The sequence below is a fragment of the Bidens hawaiensis genome, unplaced genomic scaffold (genome assembly GCF_021521415.1).
Source record: "Bidens hawaiensis isolate Kalapana, Puna unplaced genomic scaffold, B.hawaiensis_p1.1 tig00011076_1, whole genome shotgun sequence".
In the NCBI taxonomy this organism is placed as follows: Eukaryota; Viridiplantae; Streptophyta; class Magnoliopsida; order Asterales; family Asteraceae; genus Bidens; species Bidens hawaiensis.
This window is the reverse complement of record NW_027491854.1, coordinates 391,486-404,461: the sequence shown is the minus strand read 5'-3', so window position 1 is coordinate 404,461 and position 12,976 is coordinate 391,486. Positions and strand designations below refer to the sequence as shown.

Here is a 12,976-nt window from a genome sequence, read left to right as displayed (position 1 = left end):
GCCTGAAAAAGCGTCTGGAATGACCATGTACTGTCACGTCACCATAACTTCCTGCACGTCCTGACACAGTCAGAAGAAACCGTCGCACGACGTTTCAGATGTTTGGACTGTTCCTATCTTTCCACCAACTCTTCGAATTTTGAAATTCAAAATTCAAAAAAAAAAAAAAAAAAAAAAAAAAAAAAAAAAGAGATTCAAAAGTAAGCGGGAAAATACCCCTTACCTTGGCAAACAAGTAACCGTAAGACGGATGCGGGTACAGTGTTAAAGCAAAACCCTTCACATACCTAGTACCCGCAGGGAATTGAAGCCAAGTAAACCTTGGCAAACAAGTAACCGTAAGACGGATGCGGGTACAGTGTTAAGGCAAAACCCTTCACATACCTAGTACCCGCAGGGAATTGAAGCCAAGTAAACCTTGGCAAACAAGTAACCGTAAGACGGATGCGGGTACAGTGTCAAGGCAAAACCCTTCACATACTTAGCAATCTGCAGGGAATTCAAACCAAGAAGGATTTTCTGGGCCATGCTTGCGGAAACGGGAATAACATCCCCGCATGACGGGAGGGTCGAGAACTATATTGTTTGAAACTCCAAGATGGAATTGGTGGTTTTAGCATAATTGATCACTATGTTGAAAACTACCAAGACCCCATGGAGAATCCACACAAATGGGACTCAACGCTCCTGACGTGCGAGGAGGTTACAAACCTACCCGCTTCATACCCAAAGATCAAGCAGAAAAGTCGGGAATTTCTGCGTGACATCAGGAAAACCGCGGGAAGAATCACCACGGAAAACCTAAAAACTAAACCCTTTTCAAAAACCCTAGCTAAGTCCAAAAGTTCACCTCACTTACTAATAATTCGCGAGAAGAACATTGGACTGGGGGGACTTGAAGAGGTAGGTCCCAGCAGAGCCCAGTTGTACCCGCAAGACTCACCTTGAACAGGGACGTCTGCGCAAGGACCAACTGCTCCAGCAGGACCCACCATGCTCAAAGAACCTTACGCGCAGTACGCCAGCTGTACCCGCAGGGAAAGCCTCCCAATGGTGAAGTACCCCGCCTGTTCCCGCAGCTGCGGATACAAGCCATCAGGAAAGGCTACCCGCACTAACAGCAAGGCTACACGCACAAGGCATTAGCTACTTCAGTAGTCACATGAAGGAATGAGCAAGGCGGGAATACTCCCGCCCAAGTGAGCCAGTCCGTATGCTTCTGGAAGGTCTTTCGTACTATACCTGCTAAGGTATGGGCGGAACAGACAAATTGACCAAAGCAGCCCATGAACCAATCACAGGGTGACAGCTCACCGACAACAATACGAGGAGGAGCACCCTCTAGTACTGTTTGTCACTATTAGCCGCTGCCTACTCACCAACCCTTACGAGGGGACGTGCGCAGCCTACAGTTGGTGGAACAGTGCGTAGCCGGCAATAAAGGAACAGTATACAGCCGACCTTTACTGTTAGCCGTAGCCTACCCACCAACCAGCATGGCCTGTGCATAGTCCACTGTTGGTGGAACAGGAATACTATTCAGCCGGCTGTACCTTCTAGGAAACCTACCTTCGGCTATAAATACTCCAACACCTTGGAATGGTAAGGACATCATCTGATATCTCAATCTTATCTAGCAATCTCTTAATATACATTTATATTCAGAGCAATCTAGTCTGATTCTCACGCCGGAGGGTGGTCACAAGGAGGAACCCCCCCCCCCTTCTCAGTGACGAGCTTACGGTGTCTGTTTTGCAGGTCCCCTGAAGAACAACTCTCTGCTGGACCTCATTCCTGTGGGAAACATTACTTAACCCCCAGATTATCTATAATCTGTCCGGGGTTCACTTAGTGTTTCTTCACAATTGAAACAATTATTTTTTTCTTTTATTTATATTTTGTCTTGTTATGTTTTCTTAGGTGTGTGTCTTCACATTGGCTATTGCTTTTAGTTTGCTGTTCTTTTACTTTATAATCTGATCTTTATTTAGGGTGTGTTTGGGATTTCTTATTTTATCTCCTTATAACTTTTCATTAAGTTAATAAGTTATAAAAGTGTAACTTATGAAACTTTTCCTTTCACAAAATAAGCAATCCCAAACACCTTTTTACTTTTCAAAAAATTTATAAGTTATAAGTTGGTGAAAATAAACAATCTCAAACACCCCCTTAAATGTTTATATCGATACTTCTTTAGTTCTTTACGTACTTTATGTAGTTTTTTATTTAGTTCTTTATGTAATAGTCTATATTGATCTCTATATATTTATACAATTTTAATATCATGTCAATCTATCGAATGTGTGAAGTTAATCTGGTAAAAAATAAGACATGTACTTTAATTCAACAATTCGAATTTAAAAGTATATAGAGGTTAATGCTCCCAATCACACCTTGTTGGTTAAATGTCACAAAATATATAGGTATATATGCGATCAAAAGATGTAGATTAGTAGTCATTTAAAAAAATGTGAAGGTCACGTTCGTTTCAGACTCCTGAAAACATATTATTACTCCGTATTATTTTCTTTGAAAAACCAACGAATAAATCTGGCTATCCGGGGTAACCCAATTAAAAAAGCGACATTATACGTACATGATTGACGATAACAATGGGTAGATCAAGCATATTAGACCATGTGTAGTAGATGGAGCCCATATGCGGACGTTTTGCACCATGTGACGCCATGTCACTACATGGACTTTTTAGCTAAAAGAGGTGTAGTGGATTAAGCTAATTCAAATCATTTTCCCATTAATAATTTATTATTATTTTTATATTAAAAAGAAAAAAAAAGTAGCCAATCATCTTCCTTTTTTCCTCCCCCCTCCGACGTTGTGTGGGGAGCACCCCCGTCAAAGTGCCCCAGGGGGCGGTGTTCCCGACCCTTTTGGAGGTTTTTTTTGGGTGGGAAAGCGCCCCACTACAAATGGTCTTATATCTTATTACAAAAAAACCGTTGCCTAAAGACCCACTATAACAAACCTGGTTAGAATCGGATTAACACTGGGGTCTGTTTGGTATGGGGTAATGGAATGAACGACGGAATGGAATGGACGTGGTAATGGAATGGGCAAAGGAATGGAATGGTTTATTACCATTCCAATGAAATGTTTGGTTACCACATGTGAATGAAATGAATCATTACTTTGTATTGTTGGTAGGTAAGAAAAAAATAAAAAATATATAAAATTAAAATGGTAGTGAGTGGTGGTGGTGGGAGCGGTGGCGGTAACGGTGGAGGTGGTGATGGCTGTAACAGTGGAGGTGGTGCTGGGCAGCGATGATGGTGGGTGGGGTGAGTGATGGTGGGGGCGATGATTGATGGATGCGGCAGGTGTCTGGAGGTGGTGGGTGGCTAGCACTTATGGCGATGGTTTGTGGAGGTGGGTGGTGGTGGCGGAGGTCGCCGATGGTGGTGATTGGTGGCAGTGGCGGCGGTGGTGGGCAGCAGTGACGGTTGGGCGGCATGTGTGATGGTGGGGTGATGGTTGATATATGCGGCGGGCGGCTGGCGGTGCTGAGTGGCTGCCACCGATGGCGATGGTTGGTGGCGGCGGTGGACGACGATGGTGGTGGCTAGTGGTGATGGCGGCGGTGGTTGGTGGCGGTGGTGGGTGTTGATGTTGGGTGGTGGAGGTTATGTAGGGTGAAGGAGGAAATGAAATGAAAAAAACATGGGGTATGGATGAAATAAAATTGGGGTATTTTAAAGAGAATGGAATGGACTAGGTAATGGATCATTTCATTCCCTTAATCAACCAAACACACTATTTTCCATTCATTCACGATGGGTTATTCTATTTCGTTCTCTATTACTGCGTACAAAACGCTACATGGTTTTATCAACATTTTAATACACAAGTTACACATAAATCATTTTAAAAAATCATTTTCATTTTTCCAATCCAAGTAGGACCCAAACTTACCACCTTTGAATAAAAAAATAAAAAAAACCCAACAAAGATCCAATCTGAACCGTCAATCTCCACCAATAAACCATATTTATAACCCTCCATTTCCTCACTCAACCTTTGCCTCACCTTCACCCACTCCTCCAGGATCCAATCTACAAACCCTTCATCATGTCTCTCACCGTCGAGAAAACCTCCACCGGCCGTGAATACAAAATCAAGGACATGTCCTTGGCAGACTTCGGCCGCCTCGAACTCGAACTGGCCGAGGTCGAAATGCCCGGTCTAATGTCCTGCCGTACTGAATTCGGCCCATCTCAGCCGTTCAAAGGCGCCAGGATCACCGGTTCACTCCACATGACCATTCAAACCGGAGTGTTGATTGAAACCCTAACTGCCTTAGGCGCTGAAGTAAGATGGTGCTCGTGTAATATCTTCTCTACTCAAGACCACGCCGCCGCCGCCATCGCACGTGACTCCGCCGCCGTCTTTGCCTGGAAAGGTTATTATTAGATAATATTTTATTAAAAAATATATTATTAGAGTTTTATTATTATTATTATTATTGTGGTTTAGATCATATACACATTAAATTAATGTACTAATGGTGTGAATCAAGTAATTTAATTATAAACATAGTGTAGTTAAAATATAGTGTATATACTTTAATATACTTTATTACTATTATTATTATTATTATTATTTTGGGGTTTGGATCGTATACAATTTAAATAAACGTACTAATAGTGTGAATTAAGTAGTTTAATTATAAACATAGTGTAATTAGTAATTACACTATAATATACTTTTATTATTACTACTACTATAATTATTATTGTTGTTATTATTATTATTATTATTATTATTATTATTATTTTGGGGTTTGGATCGTATACAAGTTAAATCGTACTAATTGTGTGAATCAAGTAATTTAATTATAAACATAGTGTAAAACATAGTTACTTTTATATAATTACACCACTTGATTCGTACATTTAACTAGTTAATTTAGTCTGTATGTAAACTTTCCCTTTATTATTATTATTATTTGTACTTATTATTAGCAGATTGTGTGTAATATTAGAATATTATAGAATATATTATCAGATTTTTAGGGTTTCATATTTGATTATGTTTTTTTGCAGGTGAAACATTACAAGAGTATTGGTGGTGTACGGAACGAGCTCTGGACTGGGGTCCTGGTGGTGGGCCCGATCTGATTGTGGATGATGGTGGTGACGCCACGTTGTTGATTCATGAAGGTGTGAAGGCGGAGGAGGAGTATGCGAAGACCGGAAAGTTGCCGGATCCGACGAGTACCGATAATGCAGAGTTTCAGATCGTGTTGTCGATTATTAAGGAGGGGTTGGCGAGTGACCCCAAGAAGTACCATAAGATGAAGGAGAGATTGGTTGGTGTGTCGGAAGAGACGACTACTGGTGTTAAGAGGTTGTATCAGATGCAGGCGAATGGGACTCTGTTGTTCCCTGCTATTAATGTGAATGACTCTGTTACTAAGAGCAAGGTATGTGTTAATTACATTTTGTGAATTGGTTATAGATCTGTTGTTATTTGTTTAGATCTGATTGCTTGTGTTGGTAAATGTTGGATTGAATGGTTTTAGGCTTAGAGTTTTGCAATTGTTTGCTTCTGATCTAACAGTTGGCTTTAAAATCAGATGATTAATAATCTTAACTTTAAAATGCACCAACAAGCTGAGCTTGAGCTTGTTTTCGATATCTAACTCGTTTCGACTTGCTCCAACTCGGATAGCTTGACTCATTGAGTAGTTTCTTCAAGCTCAGGCTATGCTCAATTGATTATTATTGATTAACTTCACATTTTTATAAAACTTTTATATATTTTGAGAAAAACTTTAAAGCATTGGCTCAAGCTTATGTAATACCTTAACGAGTCATACCTTGTATCGAGCTTGGCTATGCAGTGTGTAATAAATACATAGAAGTCCAAACGAAGCGAAATATAAACTTAACAAACTTTGTATACATAGCTCGAGCTTGGGCTCGGGTCGAACTCGCAACAACTCAGCTCGTTGAGTTTTTTTTATCTATCTGCTTTTCATTAAGATTTTTAAATATGATTAAACAAATCTGAACAATGACTGAGAAATGAGTTGGAGTATCTGAACAAATTAGATAGTTTGATTGAACAAATCATAACGTACTAATATCTGCGTTTGATATTGTTATAGTTTGACAACTTGTATGGATGTCGCCACTCTCTCCCTGACGGTTTAATGAGAGCTACCGACGTCATGATTGCCGGAAAGGTTGCTGTTGTCTGCGGTTACGGAGATGTCGGAAAGGGTTGCGCTGCCGCCATGAAACAAGCTGGAGCCCGTGTCATCGTCACAGAAATCGACCCCATCTGTGCTCTCCAAGCCACCATGGAAGGCCTGCAAGTCCTCACCTTGGAAGATGTCGTGTCAGAAGCCGACATCTTTGTCACCACAACTGGAAACAAAGACATTATCATGGTCTCTGACATGAAGAAGATGAAAAACAATGCTATCGTTTGTAACATTGGTCACTTTGACAATGAAATCGACATGCTTGGTCTTGAAACCTACCCGGGCGTTCAAAGAATTACAATTAAACCGCAAACCGACAGGTGGGTCTTCCCCGAGACAAAGACTGGCATCATTGTGTTGGCCGAGGGTCGGCTCATGAACTTGGGTTGTGCTACTGGTCACCCGAGTTTTGTTATGTCATGCTCGTTTACAAACCAAGTGATTGCGCAGTTGGAGTTGTGGAAGGAGAAGAATACCGGGAAATATAAGAAGGAAGTGTATGTGTTGCCAAAGCATCTTGATGAGAAGGTGGCTGCATTGCATCTTGGTAAGCTTGGGGCTAAGTTGACTAAGTTGACCAAGGACCAGGCTGATTACATCAGTGTGCCAGTTGAGGGTCCCTACAAGCCTGCTCATTATAGGTACTAGGAGTGTTGGGTTTGGTTGGTGTGTGTGGGTGGATGGGTTGGTTGGTTTACAAGGAATACTTTGCTTGTGTTGGGGGTTTGGTCATATTTTGGGAGTGTTGGTGGGGGTTTGAATAAGGTTTTGAGTATGAACTTTGTGCAACAACTTTTGGTTATTACTAGTTTATGAAGAGATTGTTTTCCTGGTGAATGAAATCTATGATATTTTCGTTATATTGTGTCGCACTTGTTATTATATCTCATATACATTTGGTGTTGGGGGCCGGGTTGTGGGGTTAGTTAATCCAACTCGACATGATTAGTTTCTTAACTTAGACTCGTTTATTAAACGTGTTTGTTGGTTTGGGATATAACCAGTAACATTCGAGAGTCCAATTAAAATTAGACTATTTGTATGATTTATGTGTTCCTTGTGATGATTTTACAGCCTCAATTACAAGGGCTACCGAACCCCCTTTGCCTTCACCGGTGAATTTATTTAATTTAGTTTTGACGGTGCAGTTCGGCTTACTATTTAACCAAATTACCAGTCCCATATCGGATACATATGTAAAACCGAATCAGATTGGATACATACATATGCACTCACATAGAAAACCTCATATTATCCCTCGTTACTGTTACACTCGTGTGGCTGCATTGTCCTACTTATTATTTAGAATCAACTAGGTTATTGACCCGTGTGCTACACGGGTGGAAATTAGGAAATTCGTCATGTAACAAATCGAATTATATATTTGAATATTAGATTATTTATTTGAACAATACTTATAAAAAGTTTTTTGACAACTTCATATAATAATTTTTTTTTACTTTATTATCTATTATCTAAAGTTTTACATATAGTTAATAAACGTTAAAAATATTTATATTGGCCCAATAATAAAATTAATGATGTATAATGGCTAGTCATTTCAAACAACATAATTTGGATCATTTTTTTCAAACTGCAACATAATTTATAATTGCAAGTTATTCTCAAACGGCAACATAATTTTAAAACATATAAGTTAGAAATAAATGATAAACATGTAAATATGTAAGTAGTGTAAATACCTAGGATGCTAAATTGATATCAGTTTATTAAAAAATGGATTCTAATATTTGGTTTACACAAAGTTGAAGACGATATGTTAAAATGACATCGGTTATTAGGGAGGATTATATATTACGATATGCTATTGACCCGTGTACCACACAGACGGAATCTTGTAAAAAATATGTAAACATATATGTTTATATATTTGAAAGTATTGTTTTGTTTGTTAATAAGTTTCTTAGTAGGTATAAGCTTAAAAGTATGCATATTCCTGTAATATATTGCTTTAAATGAGAAAATAAAATATAGTATATAATAAACAAAATTACAAATAATGAAATTACGTAATAAAATTATACAAAAGAAAGAGAAATTTATACAGAAAAAACTTCATAAGCTTTCAAATATTTCTTTCTCAGCATACAACAAAAAAAAAGTACTATTCGAGTTTTAATAAAATTTAAAAAGTACAATAAAATAAGTAAATTGATAACATAAATATAATACCATACATTTTGTATTCTTACAATATAAATAAGTACAATGTTACATAAATATACACATTACAATTCTCTAAATATCTGCTTATATATAACATTTGTAGTACGGTTGTTCGGGTCTAGTTTGAACAGTCTTGGGGTTAAAGTGTTAGTAATGGTTTTGTTTACCGAAAACCAAAACCGAACCATTATAAATTAAAACTAAACCAGACCTACAAATGTGGTTTGTTTCCGGTTTTGTGTCACGGTTTGACTTTTGTCGTAAACTAAGTTTAAAACAAAGACTAAATCCACAATGAAACATGCATGGCTATTCAATGCATAAGTAGGCGTATAAATAAGTGTTGTATAACCATGTTACTTGATGTATTTAATGGATTATATCAGCATCCAATCCAATGGCTTTATTTCTACAGTACAAAATAGGAATAACAATATAGGGCAGTATTTCAAAATTTAACATTGGGGTTTAAAAAAATATTTGGCCAACTCACTAAACTTTAATTAAGCCAAAATAAATAACTCAATAAAAGTCAACATGAAATATTAACAAATTTGTAAGTTTTATATATTCAAACAATCCGTTCGGTTTTATATGATTGGGTTTTTATATAAATCATAAACCAAACCGTTCACTACGGTTTAAACATTTTGAAACCGACTGACTGAAAGTAACAACAAAAATCCAAACGCAAAACCAAACCGATGACCAGTTTATACGGTTTTGCGGTTTTAAACCAAACTATGAATACCCTAATTTGTGACAATATTTGTGACATTACAGTTCTTATCCAAAATGAATAGTTTTAAGGTACTCTTTATTGTTCACTCTGAACAACACTATCTATAAACCATCCATGCTTGAATGATAGGTCCTTTAAAAACAAATGTACTTTATGTTAGAAACATGTGCATTGCATGAGCTAGATAAATACATGTTGTATGTCAAGATCTAAACTAAGACGTGATTTAAGAATTTGGTCTACGAAAACAATAGTAAGTTGACTGTTAACTTTAGAAACATCACATAAATATATACAATAACAAATTTTCAATATTTCACATGACGCTAAAAATATAAACATGACAAACATGCGAAACTACTTATCTACATTCTTTCATTTATCTCCGATAAAACACAATTCCATACTAATCCGTCAACTCTACTTCAATACAAATACCAACTTTTAATGTGTATTCATAAAGTAACGGGCTTTAAAATTGACAATTCTCAAAACATATACAAATGATGCACCCATTCTGCCAAAAAAAAAAAATTCAAACCCAATCTTTATCAAATAAACCCATGAAACATATCATATAAAAACTTACCAAGACATGTAGGGGCTCCAGATGGTCTTAAAGGAGGAAAAAAAAGGCGGCCAAACAAATTCCTGAAAAGTTCATTTTCATCTAACATGAAGAAGCGTATCATAAATGTTCATATCTTCTCCTATAATATGAAAATATCAATTCTTGCTTGAAAAACACAGTAGCTAGCTATGACTATGTAGTGTGAACTGTTAAACTTTGACTTTTAAGGTCAAGGGATTTACTATCAACTTCATAAGTGATAACTTTACTTTAATCTTTTTGGACAAAATGAAAACTTAATCCACCATCACAGAAACTGTTATTAGCATAATGATGTTAGCAATAAAACCATACTAATTTGACAATAGAATAGAAAATGTATCATGCTATCTTAATTACTACGTTCATAAAAGCTCTAGCATTAATACCTCAATTAATAAAATCCAATTCAAGTTTTTTGTGTGTTTAGAATATACTGATGACGAAACTCCGTGAAATGTTGCGCATATGCTCTTCGTCCCAATAACTATAGTTTCCCCGTATTTCACACTTGAACTCTGAAAAATATTTTAATCGGGTTAAATTTTTAAGTTTTAACTATAAAAAAATGAATATGCTACGGTTGATAAACACATTATCCTTGCCAACTTTAGTTGCAAATATCATCATTGGGGCTCAAAAGGGTATGCATATGCAATTAACAAAGAAACTATTTTCACTTCCACGTTTTCACAAACTTAAATCAGCAACAATGGCCTCTTCCAAGTTACAATATTATCATACATTAATTATTTACAATTGTAAAGCAGAAATGTTCTAAGCTCGGGCTTGGCTAGAAATTGCATAGTACATATCAATCTTTTACAATTGGCCACATGATCAAACTATATACCATGATTACCTGATAAGCAACTTCCTTGCGAAAAGTAAATGAAAGTCAATAAGAAGCTTCACATAACTCATTTGTTTTTTTATTCTTTCACATTCTTCTTTATAAATGTTACAAAATTGGTCCAACTACAAAACCTACTACGGTAAACAAATTATGATCAATTACTAAAATTGAATAGTAACTTAAGAATTACTTCAATTCAGACGGGTGAAAATATAGTAAAGGTCAAAATCAAGGTCCTCTATCTTGGTTGGTGCTAAACAAAATCGAAATTAAAACAAAACAACAAAGATTGATAAACAAAAACCAGTACTTATATTATCATAACTGAATATATGAAAGGATAAAATTGAAATAAAGAAGAAGAAATCGAAAATAAAAGTAGAACGAATCCAACTAACCTCCAAAAATGAATCAGCTTTTATTTATGTATATCTAAAATAAGTTATAATAAATAAAAGACATACAAACTTTGTTGTAAATGAAGATGAGTGTTGCAGCAGAGAGAAATTTTCAAATCAACCGTGCGAAGAACGTATGAATGATATGTGTGATTTATATAGTTCAAAACCATGGGACTTATTTTTGAACGATATTACATATCGTTATTGCATGATTGTAACCATCATTTCAATGATGGAAAGGTCAGAAGTTTAATTTTGAACAAAATTTATATGAAAATATTGAGAATATTAACAAATGTTATATAATAGTGATATTAAGGAAAGATCAACTGGTCAAATGAATAGTATTTATTATTATTAATACATAATCAGTAACTAATTTTAACTAGTTATATACAATTTGACAGAGCAATTTAAGTTAACCAATTAATTTCAATAGATTTTAATTAAAAAAAAGGTGAGAGACTTATTTGATGATATTTGCTAAAATTATTGGTTTTAATTTGTAAGTGAGGTATAATTAACATATACTCATATTTATTTAGATAATTAAATTATTTAGCCAATCAAATAACTTAGAGGTTAAAATCAGCAAATTTTGTAAACACAAACCGCATAAAACAAACAAAAAATGCACAACCTTATTGAATAATTCAAAATTACCAATATTTGTTAATATATGACTTCAATAAAGACTTTTTAGAGCAAAAACCATATTAGCTTTCCAAAAACTGCTTCTTTTTGGTGTGATAACATCAACTGAATCATGATTCACATGATCCAAGAATGAAATCCTCTTAACCAGACAGAAGAACAAAAATCCACATCAAATATATATTTATATATAAAAATAATAAGCTAGATGCAGACTGACCCACAAAAAGACTAGATAAAGTCAAAATCAGCCCTAATTTCTTGATTCTATTCGAATCAATCATACAAAATCAGATTCAGTACAAACATGTTAGAACATACCTGAATTTAGAATTATGGTTGAATAGATTGGCATCTAAAAACAGATAACATGGATGTGAATTAGGGTTTATAAACGAACGATGTCCATCAACGAAACTAATACCGGTTACTGAATAAACCATCAAATTGAAAAACCATGAATAATAAGTTTGGATTAAGAACACAATGAATGGGTGATATGTATGGAACACGATTCATACTACATAAAACGAATGGAAGATTTGAAAAGGGAATTCACATATTAACCTTAAACTTAAATGGTTACATACATATCACCCATTGAAATAATTATAAACCGGGTATTGAAATTTAAATATTGAAATAATTGAATATTGGAAACCGGGCATTGAAACTTAAACTTAAATGGTTACATTAATTATTGGTAATTGAATTTTTTTTTTGATTTATTTAATTTATAAGAAAAATAGAGAAGTGTAAGATATATTTGGAAAGAAAGACAATTGTCCAATAGAAAAGGGCCATGTGGAGCAAACTAATTTATTTTAATTGGATAGTAGGATGTACACCAAACCCAAATAAAATTTCAGACTAGTAATATGATATTTCTTACTTGGACTAATGTTAAAAGAAGTTATATTTTGGATTCTGGAACAAGACAACCACCTAAAGCATGTGGTATGTGAGAAACAAAGAGTAAGAAAACAATTTGGCAGTAAAACAATGTGTAGCTAAGAAGCCATTTGGACTAAAGCTAAATCTAACTTTATTAAAAGCTCTAGCTAACTTATATAATACATCTTATAAAGATGGTTGAAACTCAAATATTCGAATACTCTTTTATGTTAATACAAACTTTGATGATGAAAAATTTATTAGTTGGATAAAGTATGAATTTTGATGTGTTGTACGGTTGATTTTGATGTGTATCCAAAGTGTCTATAATTCTGCATTTTATTTATTTTAATTGTAGGCTCAATAAACTAAGTTTTTATTACAGTTTGGTTTCAGGTATAGTTAA

At 35.3% G+C, this 12,976-nt stretch overlaps 1 protein-coding gene across 1 annotated transcript; it reads left to right on the top strand.

Moving 5' to 3' along the window:
• The first annotated feature begins 4,031 nt into the window (after positions 1-4,031).
• LOC143537016 (adenosylhomocysteinase-like) lies at positions 4,032-7,086 on the top strand. The gene is made up of 3 exons (XM_077030889.1): positions 4,032-4,417; positions 5,061-5,440; positions 6,128-7,086. Exons 1-3 carry the CDS (start codon positions 4,087-4,089, stop codon positions 6,872-6,874), a joined length of 1,458 nt encoding a protein of 485 aa, XP_076887004.1. The 5' UTR covers positions 4,032-4,086; the 3' UTR covers positions 6,875-7,086.
• Positions 7,087-12,976: the final 5,890 nt, after the last annotated feature.